At 45.5% G+C, this 23,169-nt stretch overlaps 1 protein-coding gene across 1 annotated transcript in view; it reads right to left on the bottom strand.

Annotated features, from left to right (window-relative positions):
- LOC135398308 (uncharacterized) overlaps positions 1 to 23,169 on the bottom strand; it is an 89,016-nt gene that overhangs the window by 24,977 nt on the left and 40,870 nt on the right. Inside the window, exon 2 of the mRNA XM_064629729.1 lies at positions 19,686 to 19,739. Coding sequence (XP_064485799.1) covers positions 19,686 to 19,739 — 54 coding nt within the window. The remainder of the gene's footprint in view (positions 1 to 19,685; positions 19,740 to 23,169) is intronic.

Genomic DNA, 23,169 nt, shown 5'->3' on the forward strand with positions numbered 1-23,169 from the left:
CTGGGTCGGTATTGCAAACATTGGACCAATATTGGCAATGTCGGTTCAAGACTGGACCAATATTGGTCCAATGTTTGCAACACCGGCCCAGTATTGGTCCAACCTTGAACCGACATTGCCAATATTGGTCCAATATTGGGAAAAGATGTGCTGCTTGGGTGATTTGACACCCCGTTACGAGACTACACTTCCTCATTGCGGCTTGCGAGAATAGCCTCAAATAGAGGTTTTTGTCTCCGATTGTGGGTGCTAGCCCTTCTCCTCCCAGCAAGGCGTCGCCGCCACCTTCCTTCTTTTCATTCGCTGCGGGCGGTTGTGTGTTGTGTAAGAAGCAAGAACAAATAGCTTTCGATGACTGTAAAGGTAACCAGATGTCAAAGCGAACGGTGTACGAATGGTGCAGATATTTTGGCGAAGGTGAGCTCGGGACCTCGTCAAGCTGCCCCGAGCAGCTTTTTGCCCCGAGTCTCCGCACTGTTACAGTGAAATAAAGATTTGATTTGATTTGATTTGATATGGTGACGAATGAGTCACACGGACGCGTTCGTCCTACCGCAGTCACACCAGTGAGCATCGCAGCTAGACGTAGAGCAAGCCATCCTCGAGGGTCGTGCAAGGTTAACCGATACTTTTATTTCGTTAAATACAGTGGAAACTTCAGGAAGGATAAAACTACGTCGGTTTTCAAAGTATTCACCGTGCGCATGTAGACACCGCTGCCATCGCTGTGGCAATCATTTGATGCCTTTGGCGTACAAAGAAGTGAACTGCTGTCGTAGCCGCCGCAGGACATCTCTCTGGAGGGCATCATCTGTGTGGTACATCTTTCCCCCGAGGCGTTCTTTAAGGGGCCCAAACAAATGGTAATTGCTTGGGGCTATAAATCTGGGCTGGCAGAGGTATGGGGCAAACCCTCCCAGCGCGTCTCGGCCGGGGTTCTACCGTTAAGTTCGCCGTGTGAGGCTATGCATGGTCATGAAGTAGCATGACCCTTCCGGACAACATCGCAGGTCTTTTCTTGCGAATTGCGTGCTCACGGCACCCTTTCTCAACGAGGAGTACTGCCGTGACCTCTTGCTACAAGACGTCCACATGGATGACACTCCGCATGTCCCAGGAGACAGTTTCCATGGACTTCCCAGCAGACGGCTGCTTCTTGCTTTTCTTTGACAGCGAGGAAGCCTTACGTCGTCATTCCGTGCTGCTGCTTTTTGCCTGTGGGGCTAAATGATGCACCCGGGTTTCATCGCACGTGATGATTGATTGCTAAAGTTCGTCCCCCTCGGATTGAAACCGTTTCTGCAGCTGCTCAGAGACTGCCATGCGCGCTCCCTCCTGGTGATAAGTGAGGTGTCAAGGAACCCATCCTGCACAGGATTTGCGGAACAGTAAGTGTTCGTGAATGATTGTCTCCACACTGACGACACTAATATTACGCTGGGCTGAAATGGCCCGAACTGGTTACTCGGCGGTTCTAAGAGAATGGCTTGATCAACGCCTGCGATCTTCACTAGCGTGGCTGCAGTCGGACGAACGTGTCCGCATTGTTTATTCGTCACAATATCCCGTCCTTCTCCAAAATATCCCAAAATGTCCCAAAAATGGCCCAAACTGGTTACTCGCCGGTTCTACAGAATGGCTTGCTCAACGCCTGCGATCTTCACTGGCGTGACTGCAGTCGGGCGAACGTGTCCATATCGTTCATTCGTCACCATATCCCGTCCTTCTCCGAAATATCCCCAAAATGTCCCAAACTGGTTACTCGCCGGTTCTAGAGAATGGCCTGCTCAACGCCTGCGATCTTCACAAGCGTGACTGCAGTCGGGCGAACGTGTCCATATCGTTCATTCGTAACCTTATCCGGTCCTTCTCCGAAATATTCCCAAAATGTCCCAAACTGGTTACTCGCCGGTTCTAGAGAATGGCCTGCTCAACGCCTGCCATCTTCACAAGCGTGACTGCAGTCGGACGAACGTGTCCACATTGTTTATTCGTCACCATATTCCGTCTTTCTCCAAAATGTCTGCACCATTCGTACACTGGATTGGATTGGAAAAAGAAAAATATGGAGAGGTTAGTCCCGACCGAGTCAGAACTGGCTACTCCAAACCGCGTTTGTGGGTGGAAAAAAAATTCGTACACTCTTCCTTTTGACATCGTTCGTTCCCCATAGGGTGCCAGTAAGCTCTGCAAAATCTCAGCTACTTTTTCGTTCTCTTTCACAAGGAACTTGATTATACATCGCTGTTCCCGAGCTACAGACTGCTCGCCGCCATCACAGCTGCAGCTGACCCCAGGAGGACCGCACTTCGTCCTCCGAAATATTCAATTACTCACCGATTTTCCTCGAGCAAAAGACTCGGTCAACCACAAACGACCCTTGTAGTTCAGTCCTTGAGAACCTTTAAAAAGTTTTATTTGTAGTATATTGTTCTATACCGATACCTATTTTGACAGTTTTATATGTATACTACGTTTTATGACCGCAGTGCGTCACCCCTCAGACTTATGCTGTTGGTGAACATGGGAAAATACATGCATTATTATTATTATTATTATTACTATTATTATTATTATTGTATTACTGCTTGTCGGAAATTGGACTATATGTCAGGGTGTCTTAATAATACTACAAAATGTCAACCACGATATAACATTCGTACCAAATTTACAAATAACCCCGGAAAGTCGTAACTCTCAGAACCTGGCGTAAAATCAGCAACAAAGGTTCGAATATAAGTGTAGTTATTTTCCTTCTCTACACCGAATATCACTGGTCACCCTATGCCTATGGGATTCCTCACATACACTGACACACTGTAAAGCAAATGAAAGCAGCACGGAGGGAAGAACAGCCCGCGTGACAGCATCGCATTATCAGACAAACGAGGTTGTCACGGCGCCCATCATCTTCGGTGACAGAATACAGCTCGAATTCTACACGATGGACTCTAGTGTCGGAACTTTGCGGGTAGAAAGGGTTGTCCTTCGATTGACAGATTGCGTTGATCGATTTATCGATCGCAGCACAGAGAAAGAGGATGTTCTTTCTTAACATGGCCCAGAGGTAGTAAGAGCGCATAGCATAGTAATGTGTTGTCTTCGCTGAAGTAAATAAACCGCAGTCAAACAATTGATGCCACTTAATATACAAATTGTAAATATAGTATAGGACAGGAGAAGCATCCACGAACAGATTATAAATGAATATAATAACAATTGAATTAATTCAACGAATTAATTCAATTAAGCAATTCAATGAATTCATTCACTGTTACTGAACATGGTTCAATTAATGAAATTGAATTCGTGAATCTAATGAATATGATATTAATGATAATTGGTGGTTTACTTCGCGAGACAACTACGATAATGAAAGACGCTTTAATTTAAACTATAATTTAAATTTAGATTACAATTTAAGGTTAATAATACGATAAATGTAATCTATAAAACCGCTTCCAAAAACCAGCCATGAGCGGTGCGGTGTGACCCTGAAAGCACGCCCCCACGTCCTGGTGTGACGTAGCAGCCCCGTGGTCTCATTTCCCCAATGAATGTTCGTCTCCCATAACGGCTTCCGTACCTGAATGCTGAGAGAGAGGGGGGCGTCTTTGTTTTTTTTCAATTTCATTCTTCTCACGATTTATTGCAGGCCAACAACCGTGTTGAGCGCTTCCGTGGCTTTATAGTACCACGTGACAGTGCCACTACCACGTGATCACCAGAATGCGTTTTGCGGCACGCTGAAACTGTAATCACCAGAGTAACGACGCAAAAACAAAAGACTAAACGGTTTCACAGAGCATTAAAAGGCTTTCAATAAAAATTTAATAGCATTTTGGGAAGAGCTTCGCCAAAGGTTTGCCTCCCACTGTGACCCAATAAAGTTACGGCATTCAAACGCGTTTGGCGCAATGCCCAAAAAAAAATAATTGCCAGCCGCCTTTTATAAAAGTTTATATGTCTTACTAGGAGTGTAAAACTTTACTTCAAATTATGCCGGACACGGTCATTTGCGATTCTTACACTCGTTGGTGGTAGCAAAGGTCGTGCTAAAGACTCTGAGGTGCTGGGTTCGAATCCTTCCACCATGTCTGAGGTTTTCCACGGGTTTTCCGAAGACTTTCCAGGCGAATGCGGTCACAGTTCCCCTTGAAGTCGGCCCAGGACGCACACTAACCCCCTCTCCCCACTCCTTCCTGCTGTCCTCTCTCCATCTGTCCACACCTGTACGCCGCTCATAGCGACAGTTGCTTCGCGGCGCTAACACAGAATCAATGAAAGTTTTACACTAAAGCGAGTGATAGGCGGCAGTGGGAGATGTCACGTGCTTACGAGAACCAATAGGGGGCGTCTCAAGCTCTCTCCACTTCGACCTCAGATTTCGGTAGCGTCGACGAAGAACTTTCTTCGAGAACTTTGTATCTCCCCAACTAGGACACGTAGAAAAATAATTACTCCCTTCCTTGAATACCCTCGCGTGTAGCACAATGCATGCATGACGTAACGAAACACATCTATCAAAGTACCAGAACCCATTTTCTTTAGCGTACCTACCCTACAGCAACCGTGTTCTTGAATCGATCGCGGACCTGCAGCCGCAACCGCATTGTAAACACGCGTGGGAGCCACGGCAGCCGCTTTCTGGACGCATCTATCTTGATGCGAAGGCTTACGTCACAGCGCCGTTCGTCATGCACACGTCCCATATTATTCCAGTACACTTCCATCTCTATAATACTCCGTGGTACGGGAGAAAATCTTTCCAGAAGAGTACGTATTACGCAACGGTCCTGATATCGCTTTCATGATGTCAAGGGCAAGACGACCAAACAGATGGGACATTTCCACCGCCTTTCTCCAGGTCTTTGGTAACGTATGAGAAACGAGAAACTAGAGAAGAACGTCGCTTCTTTGTCCCAACAACACCGACTCTTCTCTGGATGTACGAATAACGTCCTAACGGATTCGTACGTCCGATGGATATCCCTCGGACATCTCCCTGTCTTCTTTCGTCCATGGTTGTCCATGACACCCCAACAACGCAGAATATCCTCTGAATGTACGAATGATGTCCTGACGGATTCATACGTCCGATGGATGTCCCTCACATATCCATCGGACGTCGGAATCATGACATTATTCGTACATCCAGCAGATATTCGGTGTTGTTGGGGATGTCTTGAACTGTAGGGGTTGCTTTTGTTTTCCTTCCCTCTTCATCCTTTCATGTGAACCCTTTTAGAATGGGGTAGGGTCCGGCACTCAACGCAGGGAAACATCCCACATCATCATTATCATCATTCATTCATCTATATTGTTGTCGGTGAACAACCACGGACGAAAGAAGACAGGTAGATGTCTCAAAAGAGCAACACCACCTTCACGATTTCGTTCTTTTTTGTTTTTTTGTCTGCGGCGCATTGCGCAAGAAATAACGCGCGCAACAATAGTCTCTGCCCGAAGCTCTCCTTATGGTTTATGGTCCTTATGGTACCACCAACGCTATCCCTCACGTACGCAAAGGCGATAGCGCATAATGCACTACAACTCACTATGGAGCATGCTGCATTGGCTGACCCGTATAGCCTGCGCGGTGGGGAGTCTTTGTGGTGTTTGTTCCAGCGTCGTAAATTAAAGTTGATATGTACAAACTACCCCAAGAATCATTAGTCATTAGTCAGGAAGTCTTTGATCCGCTCGCCCTCCAGAAACCCCCTGAACTCCTTTAGAGAATGTGTGATGCATTAGAGTGGACTTGGTCGCCGGCTATCTGACTTGTATGTATATTGAATACCGTGCTCGAAATACTGCGTTTCATTCTTTCGTTAGTATATTAGTATTATCGACTGTATTCTGCGAAAGGTATTTTTACTCTATGTTGGAACGCGTTTTTCGGTATCTTCTACTCAATACTAGGATTACTTGTCGTTTGTCTGTTTGTCTTCTTACTGTGCAGTTTCACAAGGTACTTATTACTAAAAAAAAACAAAAAACAAGTACCCTTGCGTCCATGGTCTTTTTCTTCTCTCTCTCTTTTTAGCACATTGCGGAGAAAGTAAAACCAATGACCAAGTAGATTATTTTTCAAAGAGAGGAAATTTGGCTGACAAACAAAGTGGAAAATACTCCTACACGACGATACGACTGATCCGATATGACCCGATACGACTAATGTCCACGCTTAAATAATAATTTGCCTCTCCTGTTTTCTTTTATTTTTTGCCTTTTCAGATAATACTTACTAAAGAACAGTAATCACTTTCGAGACCAACACTCACCGGTATCTACTCTTCAACGTTAATTACTTTATTTAGCAAGTATATGCGTCGTATTTTAAGTACGATATCCCTTCGGTATTTAGCATCGCATCTTAAATACGCCCATACTTGCAGTATATTGTACATGTCTGCCGGCTACAGACGTACAGCTTGGGACAAAAGTTTACGGAACACCGTGGGGTGTCGCATTTCTCCGTTACAGCGACACCCTAGCAGCAAACAGGAACTGACACACACGCACACTGAGAGATGGATAGAACAGCCAGTTACCAGTTTCTTATTCGATCTCTTCCTGATAGCTAGCACGGGGCCGCTCCGATGAAGGAATATACCAGTGCCGTGTTCCGCGAACTTTCGTCCCAAGCTGTACCACACAACGCATGTTGTCGCGCATAGAGTCACTAAATAAGCTACGCTTCAGAGTATCGACACTGAGTTCCAAGAGCGAGCGAACGTGCGCCATCTTGTTTCCGCGCCACGCTACCCACGCGCACGCGCACTGAGCGCCTTAGTGCACGATGCCATCTATCGTGCGCGGGTGAAATGTTCCTTTCGTTTACAAGCAGCAGCTGACAGCCTTGAGCTCACCTTGACGTCCTCGGGACGCTGCGGTTGAGGATACATGGATTATCGCGCAACAATCACACACGTTTCTCTATTGCACAGGAAGCATTTATGTTAGATCTTTAGATTAGATTAGAAAACTAGACAGAACTCAGCAATTATGAAAAATAAAGTATAGTGAACCCTCGTTATTATGACCCCCGTTAATCTGACATTCACGCTTTATGACCGAATTCGTGGGGAACGGTTTTTTCCCCATGTAAATCCTTCCCGTTAATATGACATTCCGCTTATCGGACTATGACCGAGATTTTTGGGCACAGCTGGGGTCAAAGACACGTACCTATGATCCGCCCGTTATTATGACCGCGTCACGCACCCCTTTGAGTGGCTGCTTAAGTTTCTCAGGAACAAAGTGACACAGTTAAAGTGGGGCGCAAAGGATTAGGGTGACTCGAGGCGTTGTTGTCCTCAAGATTACTCATACCTCTTCTCGGATTGCTAAAGCAGTGAAGCACTGAAGGTTGCCTTATTGTTTCTTGAGCAACACAATGACATTAATAATGTTTACGTGATCAATAATACTCTTGTACAGTTAGAAAAGCTGATCACTGCAAGCTACTCCAAGCAGTCATTGCTGACAGACTTTTTTTATTAAATAAATTGTTGTACAGCATCATGCGTACGTTTTGTTCTGCCGTGCATGCCCTCTGGTCCCCACTGGACCGCTTTCTCGTTATTATGACAATTCGCTTTATGACCAAAATCTGCGGGAACGGACGCGGTCATATTAACGAGGGTTCACTGTAAATCGTAAAATCGTAAAATAAAGTTGTTGTTGTTGTATAGTTTATATATTTGGGGTAAATAGCGAACGCATTGAGAAGTGAGACGTTTCAGCAAAGACGTAAAGTCGTCTGCAAGATCGTCGGATGTCCGAAAGTCCTCATTCATCATCTCACAATAGTGTTGAGGTAGCTCGTATGATTTGGAAAGGGGTAATGGTTCCAGGCTTGACATTTGGAAATGCAGTAATCTGTCCAATCCCGTGCATCTTGAAGGAATTTCGGACAATTCTAGGGGGAGGGCGTTGCTGTTTGAGGCAAGGACAGGGATGCTAAGAACAAAAACCCATGTAGCTAAATATTCGGAAATCAACGGACAAAACGCGAGGTATATGTGGACAGGAAGAAGAGACCGCGAAACATGTTGTATTGAAACATAAGTGTATTCAGCCAGCGCAAGGGAATGTGTCTATATCGAAAGCACTGGGTTTTCGAAACCACAGAGACGAAATTAGCTTCTTTGCAACACAAAACACGAGGGAACGCCTAAACCATTGATAGGCTACAAATAATTTAACGAAGACTACCTAATGCGCGCACGGGCGGTGGTACATGATATAATACTCTAATTCTAGGCTAGGTAGCGCAAGCTACCGCCCGTTTCAAAAGGTAAAGCCGCAGAATCCATCCATCCATCCACCTTCCTATATGACCTTGGAGCAATTCGCAACGAGCGCGATGCATTCTGCCGCGCTGTCCGTGCTGAAATGAAGAATCCCTTGTCGTTCATCAGAAGACCGAGTACTGAACGCTTTGCGTGGATAATGACAAGAGAAGACTCTTTAAAGAACGCTGAGCAAGGAAGATGAGTATAAAATTTCAGGAGGGAAAGAAATTGAAAACCACAGACTCTTTTCCTTTTTTTTTTTAACATGTTCGCCTACCTGTCAAAGTGCTCTTGTGTAGAAAATTTGTCTTTATAAATATTTTACGAAGCGCAGGGTTGCTAGTTTCCGGCTAATAGATTTTCCGAAATTCGACGGAAAAAAAAGTGTACATTTTGGCGAAACCTGGAAATGGTTGTATTATAGGCGAGTATTTTAAATTCGTCGCTGTCGGACACGGTGAACAGAGAAGCATTATAATGCGAGCTCGAACTGGTTTAGAATAACAAAAGATAGTAGATAGGATAAGGGGGATAAGGACATCTTGAACGTGCAGGTAATCATGATGGATGGGGGGTCTCGCGCCAGGATATTAGCGGTTGGGAGTTTTCGCCGAACAATATTGAGTGTTAGTAAACCGTTGATAACGCGGCCTCCGAAGTACCGTGTCTACCGCACCCAACGAAGTGATAAGATTCTGAGTCTCGAGTGATGAGATTTTGTCATTGGTTCCGGTAGATACGGTAGATTCACGGTGACGTTACCGCTAATCTTGCTAACCTCAGGTATCAAAACTCGCTAATCTTAAGTATAAAATCTGGCCCGCAGATGGTTATCGGTATAAGTATCGAAACCAAGAGATCCTAGTTAAAAATTCGTTAAAACTCCAGCGCAGGGGAAGACAATAAAGGACAAACACGAGACAAAACCGTTTGTCCTTTTAATCTCTTCTCCTGCACTGGTGTTTTAACGATTTTAGAAGGTATCACCAACCCGCTCGGACTTTAATCTTGTTCTAGTTATAAAGGCATCGCAACTACAGCTCGAATAGGGTTATTCAGCTTTGCGAGTCCCGGACTTCGTTAAAGAAATCCGAAGTAAGTCACTTAGCGACACAGGGTATTATGAATAGTAGCACGTCAATGGCATAACGTCGCTGGCAACCTCCGTAAATGCATTAACTATATATCGAGTAAGTTTAAATAGAGACCCGGCGTTGCGGATGACAAGCCTCTAAGGGGGGGAGGGGGGGTTACCTATTTATTTTGGCAGTAAAAATCAGTCAGAGAGGACGGCTTTGGTAAATAATTCCTTAGTGCCCTCTAAGCAAAGTATAGTAACGACTAATTACTATTCCTTCCTATCCATAGATTAGAGCTGACAAAGTGGCTCGCTGTTTCTCAGTCGTCTATAGTCACTACAATACCGCACCTTCCGGTGCACCCCGAAAGTTACCGCATTTCGAAAAAACTATCGATGTACTAGGGTTCTGCGTTTTCGGTTTTAATCGAAAAACACCGAATACAGAGGGACATTCCAGGAACGATGACAGAGATAAATTGCTGCACATGCCCAGCAAGTTGTTGACGCAGATCGCAATCCATACAGGAATACTATGGTTGTGAGAAATGTCCCTTTACTTTTTCGTTAGCCGTAAAACGCCACCGTTAGACGCGCAGCACTGAAATTACATTGTGATTTCTATTCGGCGATAACTGTCGGGTAAACCATGTACACAGGAGGAAAAACATCGAAAAACGCCGATTTCGTGAAAATCAATAAACACCGAAAACCATACGCCGAATCCGCCCAAAAGTAAAAACCCGAAACGCGGAACCCTAGCTATAACACTGATCAGTGCGTAACCCGTACCACGGAAGCGGAAATACTACGCTTAATGTGCCACTGCAGACTTTAAAACAATATTTTGCTTCGTATTATAAAATAATTTCACTCGAGGACTCAGAACACGGAATATAGATGCCATCAGTGAACACTAGGCGGTTCCACGAGTTTTCGAAAGAAGCAAAACTGCATAGTTTCGTATTCTGCAAGAATAAGTGACGTCATCGAGAGCTCCGGCCTCCGTTTCTTAGCAACAGCACGCGCACATTCCCTGTCTCCGCCCCACGTTGCCAGCGGACGTGGTGAGTAGGCGGATATTGACCTTGTTGAGAAGCAATGTTGTCAGACGGGTGCAAGATTGCGCGCACTATGACGTCATACTTCCCAAAACTGGGAATTAATTATATTAATTAATAATTATTATTATATATTATTAATTATTTTATGCTTCCGCCTTACAAAGAGAATCAATATTTTGGGGAGAATACAATACGAGATACGTGGATTGCAATGACATTCGCCTGGAAAGTCTGCGGGAAAACCCAGGGAAAACCTCAGACACCACAGCCGGTGCCGGGATTTGAAACCCGCGTCATCTCCAAGATTCGACGTGGAAGGTGGTATTCTTATTATTTAGCCCATAGTAACGCTTTAATAATGCGCAGAAACCGTAAACTCCACACCCTTTCAGTGTCCGCAGTACTCACAGCCCGTGCGGCGCCGAATGTCAGGGCTTTCGTTACATCTATCACGGACTCAATGTTTTATTCCAAGTCTTCAACAGTGAAATTACTGCGTTCACTGTGATACAAGCTTTCATGCAGTTACAGCAGATTTCATTTCTACCGGTAATGACGATAATGTGAAAGTGTAATTGTTAAAAATTGCAACCGAACTGCATTGTGGCGTTCTTTTTTGGGATCACTTTACATCTTAATCCGTCGCCCCTCAATAGGTATTAAATCGCGCGTCGCTCACTATTTCTGATACTGAAAAATGACAGGGCGCAATCCTCCGGCACATTGCACTTCGCTAATAATTTCAGTGAACGTGACCCCCACAGCAGTATCACTGGAATTGCCATCGAGTCACTTTTGTTTCTCCCAGCGGGCAGATGATCACGTGCGGTTACACTGTGCTCAGTCTCGGTGCAATCTTATTATTATTATATACAATTAATATCCCTGTGATGAGTTCGGGCTTTTCCCTCTCGCACCGACAGCGATCCCTCGCAGTAGAGGGGTAGCAAAAACAACAACAATAATAACCCGTTCGAAGAAATGAAAGACGAATGAACAGTTTTACTACAATATTTTCTCACGAATTTGGTAACTTTTGACGCGAAGGAAGGAAGGCTAAACACTGTTTTTTGGGAGAACAACCCTCGTTCCCAGTCGCCACGTTGCTAAGTGCGGTGCAGGTGGGCTTCTTAGTTGTCTTTGCTTGTGGTATTTAGCCAATTAGGTGTCTTTGAAAAGGCAGCGATTCCGTGAAACAATCTAATGTTTCGCTAGTTTCGAGCAAAAGAAATAAAAATAGAACTAATGTATCTGTATAATGCTTCAGATGTTCGGCCCTGGTGTCTTATTTATCGACACTGACGTCATTTGCGAATGGCATTCTGTTTCTTCGTGTAGCTCGATGTAAGAGAAACGAATGACATTCGGTGCAATTGTCATTCGCCGGGAATGTCATTCGGTCAATGCCGTGTGACTGGGCCATAATTCATTTTGAGAACACTTACGACCGATACAACAGGTAGAACGGGTCAGTGCATTTTCTGTTTGTTGAACTATTATTTCCCGCTGTTTCCTGGTCATGACCGTTTAAATGCCCTTTCCCTTTTTCCCTCCCTAGGACGAAAACTGGACGGGTGAGAACCCCGACCTCTTTCTCCTCGCATTAAAACACGTGGCAAAGTTTTATCGTATTTTACGGAGATAGAAAAAGGATAAACACTCACCTGGATTCCCGGCAAAGTCGCTCCCGCGCAGACAATATATCCAAATGTCGCATTGCAACTGGAGCCCGCGAGCGACCGTCCGACTCAGCTGTTACGGGCTCAGGCTCGCGTCTGAACCCCTCTCAACACAGTAGAAGGTACCAGCACAGCGAGCGGAAGTGGAAAGAGGGCTAAAAGTGTAGGGAGAGGGAGAGGCATCGACCAATCGTGGCCCCAGGCTACGAATGTTTGGTTTCGATTTGGTTCCTTCTTGGAAGCGCAAGTTTTTAGCGCTCGATTCAAGCTGCGGTTGTGTTACACAGCGCACCGTTTGGAAAGCGGTAAAAGAGAATTATGGGAGGAAATGGATATTCAGGAAAAGCGACCCGTGGCAAGAAAAAAAAAAAAAAAGAAAAATCAGTGACCGGAGGACTGACGCATCCTTGCGGTCTAACTCAAACGTTACGTTAAGCGACTCGGAGGTTGTGAGTTGGAATCCTACCACCGAGTGTGTACTCTGAGGTTAAAGTACTTCCTGGGCCGACTTCATGGGGGAACCAGCTGTGGTGGCATTCGTTTGGAAAGTCTGGCAGAAAACCAGAAGAAAAAAAAACAAAAAACTCGGACTCAGCCTCTGGTAGGGTTCCAACCTAGTACCTCCAAGTCTTCAACATGACCTCGCAGCTAGCACCAAGAACGCTGATAAGCATGCATCTGGCTGTGAGAGCTCTCCGCCCGCATGTTCTGCCTCACGAGAAATACCCTTTCCACCGAGGGTGTCATTGGTATGACGTCATATCCCCCATTCTCTATGGTAATCGCTAAAAGAAAGAAAATAGACACGAAATGCGGTTGCCATGGCAGCGTCATCACGATTGGCGCGCCAACAACGCGACCAGATTTGTTGCAGAGAACTCATATCTGTCGGCCTCAATTATGTCACCCACCCACCACTGTGAGGCAGACAGCAGCGTGCTCTTTCAGAAGCACGACCACCACCTCAATTATGTCCCAGAATTCCCCGGAAATGGTCAGGAGGCGAACGTGGGCAGATGACAGCAAATGAAAGGAGAGTATTTGCATCAATGTTGCCACACCGCTCGATCACTGCGGGACAATTTTGGTCAGGAAACGTTTATTTCGGAAGCACGCGTCTAAAATGTATTGATAACGCTCTTTTGAGCGACGCCCTTTTGAAGACTTTTTCGTGGGCTAAATTTCACTACGAAATTTGGTGAATTTCCAGTGCTGGAAGGATGGCCTTGCGAAGACTTTGACGCGCCCTTCCAGAAATATCTTATCGCGCGCAGACATATCCAGGAGTGATTTCTATTCTTGGGAAGTTATGTTTCGAATAGCTGAATCAAATTCATTTGGTTTAATTCCCTATCATATACGTATACCTCACAGGCACTACTTTAACAATACTGATAAGAAACGAAATGACTATTGTTAAGACTTATCTACAAACGTGTTACGGTTTCTCGTCGTGCATTTTTAAGGAATAGCAAGCCGACCGTCACATGGCTGAACTTTTCTTCCGATAACAAACATATCTCTCCTGTTCGGTTATGTCAACCTGACTGCACACTGATTTCAAGAACATGAAATTAAAAGAGCTAATACCAGAGGAAGGGAAGAAGACACACGCAAATAACGCCATTTGTGTGTGTCTTCTGCGCTATTTGTGTGTATCTTCGTCCCTTCGTCTAGCGCTTTTAGTTTCATGATGTCCTACCAACAGGCCCAATTCAACGTTCTACTTGACTTCAAGACTGACGATATACCAGCGGCCTGGTAGTACGACACAAACCATCTCCGTCTGCCGTTAAATGACGCACGCAATCTGCCGAGAGTTGGTTTCACGTTAGGGGCAACCAATTCCGGGAGGAGTACACCCATTACAGTAACCCTCAGTCGGTAATAATTAGCAGTTCTAACCCACTGCAACAAATCCAAACTAATATGAGCAAATCCGTCTCGCCCGCTGATCCTACGGAAGTCCATCGATATTGCTTAGCAGACGACACTAACTTAGCAGACGACGTTCGTTGCAGAAGGTAACATATCCGCCTTCTGCATCCGTCCTCTGCTAATCGATCTTCCGCTATACTCATGGCTTTGACTCAGGGTCTTTTCATCGAGCTCTGCGCTATGTATGCGAGGAAGATTGATTACTTCCACTCTAACTAATGCCTCTTGCGGGTAATTTCCTTTTCTTTTCACGCGACTGCCGTCAAAGGGCCGGCCAACGCCCAGCACTACTCAGGTGAGAACAAGGAACAATATTGAATTATTAAATACTGACGTTCAGCGGAGAATCACAGCTCCATTTCACAGCGCACTGGTTCTTATTCTGGTGCGCTGGTATTAATTGCACGTATGCGATACCAACATTGTCGGAACACGTCGGTGTGTCTCTACTAGGCGGCACTGCTTGCGCTCGTTAATGACGATGACAATGATACTCCGAGGCTTCACGACGCATAATGACAAAGGCCATGACTGGGCATGCAGATTAATTATGACCCAATTCGTTAGGACCGACTATGTTCTACTTACTCGGTTTTCAAAATGCATGATAAAAAAAATATTAAAAGCAGAGCACCGGGAATTTCTTGTGTCGGTCCCTGTGTATTCTTCTGTCTCGAGGATTGTTCTCGCAAAACAACATCTTTTTGGCTCGCGCCCTTGAAGTGAAACTTCACTTACAATTAAAATGAACCTTGTTCGTCGTAAAATTGCGTGTACTCAATGCCTATCTTTAGAAAGTCAAGCAAATTCACCTGAGAATGGCGACATTGTTGGTCAAAGACTAAAAACGCGACACTGAAACCGAAACAGGACCAGCCAAGCAATGCTCTCCGCCATACTAGTGACGTCAGTAAGACGACGTCCGCGCCACACTGGTGACGACGAAGTGGAGTGCGTGCTTTTGGGAGGAGAGCGCGTGCCCTCACGACCAAGTCATGCACGCAGTGTCCGCTCGGGGCGAAAACGCACCAGCACGGGCGTTCCATGGACTGGTTTCACTTAGACTCGTAAAATGTTTTAATGATTTACGGAAAGCAACTATTCTGAGGCTGGACCACAGACAGACAGACGAACACAACGCGAGCCTTAAAGTGCCTGAGAACGACAGCAATATTTCAATTTTTCACGCTAAAGATTACCTCGCTGAAAAGCAAAAGCTTTAACACCCGCTGCGCGCTCTAAACCCAGTAAACTTATCACTACCTCCATTATGCATTCATCGGATCGCACTGTTTCAACACACCCCTGTATGACAGGCACATACGACTTGTGTCAAAGAACTTTTTTAGTCGCGTGCAAGATAATCCCCGATATGCATCTTGCGTCATAAACCACCCTGCCTCGCTGACTCGGCGCGGACGAGCCTGATGCAAGATTGAAGAGTATGTCTGTAACGGTACTTTAGATCCTAAGCACAAGTGCCGTTTTCTCTTTTGGGGGTGAACTCTTTGCTTTATGTTTGATACTGTCTCGTAACGGAGGCAGGAGAATTACCCTTCCATCTTAAAGTACGCACAAGGGAATAGGCCCGCAACATTCGAGGGGTGGGATCTTCTTACGGGGATAATGGACTAGCGCGAAAAAACAAGATTACGTTTTTCTCTCTCTCTCTCTCTTTCCATGTAGACCTTGTCACGTGAGCTTAAAGGCGGCCGCATCGCGTGCATCATGCATGATAGTCATGATTACATGATTGATTGACGGATTTTATTTTTGCTTGGGTACCTGCCAAGGACTAAAGGATATAGTCCTGATAGTCATGATATATATTGCGCATGATCGTGCACCATGCTCACAATTATGATCTAAAGATGGGCTAGTATTACATGCAAACTAATATTGCTCCGCATGCTACGAGCATGCGCAGACCGGTAAAAAGAACGCACCCTGTCCACGTTAAAGCCTTTGTGACGTCACAAGTATGGCGGCCTGACAGAGGTGGGCAAGGCCACGACTAACGGTCTGGGAAATGCGCGTCCTGGGCAGACTTCTATGGGAAGTGTGCCAACATATGTCTGAGAGCGTCTGAGGAGAACCCAGGAAAAACCCCAGACAGCACAGCGGGCACCGGGACTCGAACCCGGGTACCTCCCAAGTATGAGTCCCGGCACAGGCATGGCACAAGCAGTACGCCTTGCGGTTCGGCCGATCTCAGGTTTATCCTGGATTATATTGTAGTCTTCCCGGACGAATGTCGGCACAAGAGGCATGCTAATCACTCCTTCCTGCTGTCCTCTCTCGATATCTGCACATAACCACAGTTACTACACGTCGCTGACACAGAATAAAAGGAAGGACAATCCGACGATCGCTCAAGACAGCACTGAATGATGAAACATCGTCACGTGACTTCACACTGCGTTCTGCGATTAAGGAGGAGAAGAAGACCGTTTAAGTGGAAGGCATAAAAGCGAGGGTTTGGAATGGAACGGAAGTTAAAAGAAGCGGAAGGAAGTCAACGGAAAGAAAGAAAAAATCGACGGCCTTCGTCTAAGGAGACTGACATTCCGTGGCGTGTTCTTCGTCGCTTAGCAGAGAGAATCATTAAACTTCACAGCCTGAAATTGAGGGTTTCGCGGTTTGAGTCTCTCACTTAAGCTGACAGGTACTGTTCGGTGAGAAGGTCACGCAACGAAGTGAATATATGTAAAGTATTTTTCAGTAAAGCATGTCAAATATGACAGAAGGTGTCTTCCTTCGTGGTTATTGGATTGGCATCTTGAGCGTAAGGCACGGAATAGCACAGAGACGAAAGGAAAACAACAGACACAACAGCTCTTCATGTGTTCCTCGGCGGCTTATGTTCAAGATGAACTTTCACCAACTACCTAGTCTCCATACAATCGTATTGACGTATTGTATTGTATCGTACAGACGTATCGGATCGGATTGTACTGGATTGGATTGGATCGAATTGAACGCCGGGTGTTTCGACGCCAACTTGGGCTCCTTGACCATAGGCCATTCAGTTCGTCCAAAGTACCTGACCCATGGAGCTCCACTGCGCATCAGTGCCGGGCTCTTCGCTCCCTTTTTGCTTTTATACAAGCCACTGGACTCCTCGAAGAGCTCTAAACAGAACTCCCACCTGTCGTCGCTTCGCGTTCACCAATAATTCATCCCCTCATATTATACTTTGTGAAGCGGGGTAGGGTCCTGTGGCTACCGTGGGGAAACATCTCATGTCATCATCACTTCTCCTTCATTTATTGTTGTTGTTATTATCAGCTGAATCTGCGCAGATTTTCTTGTTTTTACAAACATTAGAGTAAATAGATTATTTCCGCATCACTTTTAATCTCCCTTACGTGCGTACACGAAGCAAATTTGATAGTCCCGATATAGCGATTCTCATCGGCCTCGTAACGTAACAAAGATCCATTATTTACCGTTATCTATCCGACGTCCCTCACGAGAAGGTACGTGACGGGCATCGCGGATCGCAGATGATGCGAAGCAACACTGGTAACACCGAAAGGGAAGTGAAAGAGGGTTGCCAACGCTAATCGATTCTCCGCCGTTTCTGACGGGACGTGAGCGCTGTCAGCGTTGAATGAATACGCAATCATCCGTGGCTGGTATCGTTTCTCTCGCTGCCTTCGACGCTAGCGTTCATCAGAGCGTGCTGGAAGCTTCCGTTTTCATGTTCTCTCTTTATTATTATTATTTTTTTAAATTCTGTGTTAGCGCCGCGAAGCAACTGCGGCTATGAGCGGCGTAGAAACGTGGACAGGTAGAAGGAGTGGGAGGCATGGTGGTTAATACGCGTCATGGGCCGACTTCAAGGGGCACTGTGCCGACATCAGTCTGGAAAGCTTGCTGGGAAACCTCAGACGGCACACAGCCTGAGCCGGGATTCCAACCCGCGCCACCTGCCATCCATTGTCGGCGTAAAAGGCGATCATTCTAACCAGTTTCCTCTTTAAAGTACAGCTGCCGTCGACCTTAATAATAACACTGAAAAAAAAAAAAATCCGTATCATTACCGAGCGCGATAACAGCCACTCTGTGGGCACTGGGAGAATGTTAAATGAATGAAATGAATGAATGTTAAATGAAATGTTAAGTCAACAAAATTCTCGCGTTAAAACTAACGGAATAAATTTGTTCAATTAATATTTCCCTCATGACCCCAAGGGTTGCTGTAATCGCGCTCGGACACGAGACCATCTCTTTTTTTCAGTGTTATTATTAAGGTTGACGGGAGCTGTACTACACGTCGTCGGTGCAAGAAAGCCGCATGGCGGTGTGGATTTGCGGAATATTCTCACTGAAAGTTTTGTGAAGAAGAAATGTGCTGAATTAACGAGCGGCGTTGCCGTATTCGTAGTAGAGTCGCCACTTCCCGATAGTGATATACAGTGAACCCTCGTTATTATGACCATGGTCGTTCGCGAAATGGTCATAATGCGGAATTGTCATATTAAGGGGGGATTTGCAGAAGTTTCACTGCATTGTTCCCCAGGAGTATGGTCGTAAAGAGCGTATGTCAGATTAACGGGGGTCATATTAACGAGGGTTCACTGTAATCATAATTCTTGGCTTCAGGGTATTAGTTGTAGAGGTTGGTTTTTTTTATGACGTAAAAAAGTACCCTGACCTAAAATAAGGTAAATGCTACTCGTCGATACATGTACGTGGACAGAGGCGGCGCAACGTCCTGAATTCAGGGGGACCCCAGGTCCCAACCGGAGCCCCCTTCCATTCCCCCACTGTCAATTAATTCATGCCTGGCTCCCAAAAAGACAAAGGAAAACTGTTTATGTCATTTTATTCGCGTGCGGCACCTGAGATAACACTTTGGCGCCTCCCCTCTATGATAATTTCGCGTAGACCCCCTTCACGAAGTCGGGGGGTCTACAGTAACCCCTGTTACTCCTCCACTTCCGCCGCCCCTGTACGTGAACATGTCACGCCACGTTTAAGGTCCAAATGTTGCCGTCTTCCCTCCTTCCAAGCAATGCGACCTCCGCTATCCCAAACAAAACCAGACGACAAAAAACGTCACCAAACTTTTCGCCGGTCCGCCAGAGTATCCGTACGCATCCGTCACATTCCAAAGACGGGCCAAGTGCTTGAGCAAATACCTCTCTCGGACTAGAGTGAGATTATCCGCATTGATCTCCGCGACAATGAGGCTCATGTGAGGTTGGCGATAGAGGAAAGTCAGGAACCGTTCTCCACTACACTCATTATACAGGATAGGGGCTTCGGGAAGACTCGGGCTTCGGGAAGAAACTGAGCAAGGCTGGGCGTTGCACGACCTACTTTTCGCTTCGCCTGAAAACAACACATATACAAAAAAAAGGAGAGAATATGACAGGAGATTTAAAGTTAGGAGAGAGATAAATGAGAGAGAGGGAGCAAAGTATTCGTAGAGAATCGATGCTCTTTCCCAGTGCCACGGCGGAAAAGACCACCACTGCCGCAACGCTAGACCTGCAGATCCGCCGCTGCAGTTAACGCAAATCGGGTTAATGTTCCTGGTGAACACAACATCGCGTTACGTTTAACGTTTGTTTCTCTTAATCCTTGCGTAATCGCATAAAACGTGAATTGTCCTTACCTGAGAAACGTGTCTTGTGGTTGTCCTTGGAGGCAGCTGTCGTAGCGAAAATAACTGAAACATCGGAAACGAAAATTTCACTTACGGTGCGCAGAATTGAGAACCTAACTAAGCGAAACAAACGAAACAAAATGACAACTAACGAAATGATTAAACTAATAGCAACTTACGTAATCATAAAACAGCCACACGGGAACTCCTCTCCCGCTTTTTGTGTTAGTTAGTAGAGTAATGACGATTTTTACAAGTTCCTTCAAGAGTTTTCCCCATTACTTTCATGCTGTTGTCGCGGACGGAAGTACGCCTTGCGTGACGATTAAATAAGCCAGGATATATTTTACCTCAATAAAACGCACGACAATGCTAAGATACAATTAATGGACCGCTACTACAAACAAGCGCGAACGAAACCAACGGTAAGCGAAGCTACGCGCTCTTGAGACAAGCTGAATCTCAGCGTCCACTCAAACTAAGGTTAACCTAAAAGATTGTTCGCAAAATGTTTTCAAGCTCCGCCCTTTCAAACTTCTTTCAAGAACATGCGCGCCTCTCAAAACAACCTGGGAACTCCTCGCCCGAAATAAAGGAGTCCCTTAATGCCTTCTCAGGTAGAATGCGCGAATAATAATAGAGCGAAAAGGAGACAAAGGCCTTATCTCGCACGCAAGTGACAATATAAGAACGTAGCCTGAATGGAGTAATTACACAGCCTATCGCGAGGCTGTATACACAGAACCGTTTTCGCGAACTAAGCGAGGGTGGGAAAGTGGCACTGCTATTCCCCAGCGGGTCCTTGCAGTGGACGACGAGAAGAATGGCTGTTCTCTTCCATAGTAACGCTCTTGCGGGAATATTTATCGTTGTGGAATTATCTACGGTCGATCTACTAAGGGGTATTCTTATAAAACCGCAACATGAGATTACCAGATCACAGATTCGGAGATAGATAGACCACATCAAGAGAAGCAGTGTAGATTAGAGAAGGAGATTCGATTAGATGATGGGAATGGAAATAGATCACATCAAAAGAAGCAGTGTAGAGGAGATAAGAGATATAGCGCAACGGGACACAAAGTCTAGGTTAGATAGTGAAACAGACCACAATAGGAGACACATGCGGAGTTCATCAAGTAGAGTGTGTGGTTCCTGTAAAGCGTGCTTTGCCTGCATAAACAGGGCGTGTGTCAGTGAAGTAAACTTTACAAAAAATTAAAACTTGTCGAGTCGATGTCGCCGCTTTGCCTTTGGAGCGGTACGGGGTGTGGAACGGAAAAAAAGTCGATTTCATTATCATAATTTGTAGACTGAACGTGACATATCAGTAGTGTACCTGGACCATACAATAATTCCGTATCAACGTTATGAAAACAGCGATAAGAGCCGTTTATGCTCGCTACATGGTACAGTAAAATGCACGGTAAATCTGTAGCTCTAGTTTAGTGCAAGTACGTATTGGTTTAGCACGGGCTTCAGAAACTATATTCAAAGATGCCCGAAACGCCAACCAGGCTACGTGGCCTTCTGTTGCTTCTGTTGCGGTACAAAGCTTCTGTCTTATCTTAGACAACAACATACGAGGAAGGACCCTGCCACATGTCATCAGACTTGTTATCATCCTTGTGCCCGCTTACACTCTAGAAACAGAGCTACACCGCATAGCACGCTCCCAGCCATCCATCATCCCGAATGACAACGTTCTCTCCCTTGATTTGATAAAAACAGGGGACCATTTATACAGGGGCAATTATAAACTGCATAATGCAACAAAAATGGTGTGCACCCCCGTTTTCACCCCCCACCCCCACCCCCACCGCTGGTTGGATAGGAGCGTGCTACGTGATGAAGTTAATTTTTAATCGTGTACGCTCAATTGTGCTTTTAAAGCAGTTTTATCCCTGGTTTAAATTTTTCAACCACATTCAATATTCAAACGAACCCCTACGTGAATAAAAAAAATGCCTTAGTTTCCCCCACCGATGTCCATGAGTCCTTATTAAGATCTGACGCTTCGTTCCCTTTTTTTTTTTTTCCTTACGTGTAGATGAGAATAAATGAATCCGACGAGTCTTAAGGGACGGGGGGACGGAGATGTATTACGTCATTGATAGGATAACGCGGAAGCAGCCCCAGAAAAATGGATGGGAGCCCTATTCCGCGCATATCCACTAGGGGACCATCCATATTCGAATACAAACAGATGCTTTGTTTGCATGTCTTACACATGCGCGCCTGTGTGAGTGAGAGCGTGTGGTTAGGGAGGTGCGTCCCAACGGTGCGCTCGCCCATTGTTCATTTCACAAAACCGTTCTTCGTTCTCTCTTTTCGTGTTTACGGTTCGCGCATTCCAAAGATAGACTTGTTGCGGTGTAGAAGTTTGAAACGCGAGAAAATTGTTGGTAGAACTTGACGAGAAAATATTGTCCTCAGAGCAGGTCATTGTATGTCCTCAGAGCAGGGATGGTCCTGTGGGGGGGGGGGGGGGGATATATTTATTAGACGAAAAGGAAAAAAAAAACGGGGGAAAGGCTTGCTATTCCGGAAAGAAAGAAATGAGAAATAAATAAATAAAGAAAATTAAGAAATAAAAATAAATAAAAAGAAAAGAAAAGATGGTCCTGGGTGATGTAGTTGAAAAATCGTTAGAAACTTCATTCGACATCGTTGTCGTCTTTTTACTTCGCGCGAAGTCAAGATGTGCTGGATGTGTTTCTTTCTATTTTACACTGCAAAGTTAATTAGATTGACAAGGTCGAGCACTCTTTTGGCTTGAAGCAGCTTTAGGGTAACACGACACTGACAACGAGAGAGAGAGTGAGAGACATACCCCAACAACGTAGAATATCCTCTGAATGTACGTGTAATGTCCAAACGGATTCATACGTCAGATGGGGGCGGGGGGGATATATTTATTAGACCAAAGGAAAAAAAAACGTAGGAAAGGTCAGCCAAACGGGACGTCCCATGGATATTCTGAGGATATCCATCGGACGTACGAATTCGTTAGACATTAGATCTTCGCCGCGGAGCTTATAGTGAAGTTTGCTGAAGGAAAAGCAACGTTTGGGGTATTCTCGGTACTTAATCCGGTTTAAGTGCTGTTTCGATACATCGTCTCTATGTTTCAGTATCATGTTACGAGAGTTCTATATTGCGGGAATCTCATAAAACCATCGTCCTCAGCGGACGATGCAGATTAAACCGGCGTAGGGGCGCTGGAACAGTGCCTACACAGCAGTCTCCCTTGAGAGGGTAAGCGAATATACGCTTGGAGAATGCAACGCTACAGGAAAGTTGTACTGTAAATGTAGACGAGCATGTAAAGCAATTTCGTCTAGAATATTATCGCGAGCAACCCTCAGAGTGCGTCTGGCTTGGAAGCCAGCTAGACTCAAGACGGCTACAGAAACATCGTCGTCTGCAAACATTGTTGCCACGTCTGCTCAATGTTGGTCTTCCATTTGCCGATTTTGGTGCACATCGGAGG

The sequence above is a fragment of the Ornithodoros turicata genome, chromosome 6 (genome assembly GCF_037126465.1).
Source record: "Ornithodoros turicata isolate Travis chromosome 6, ASM3712646v1, whole genome shotgun sequence".
In the NCBI taxonomy this organism is placed as follows: domain Eukaryota; kingdom Metazoa; phylum Arthropoda; class Arachnida; order Ixodida; family Argasidae; genus Ornithodoros; species Ornithodoros turicata.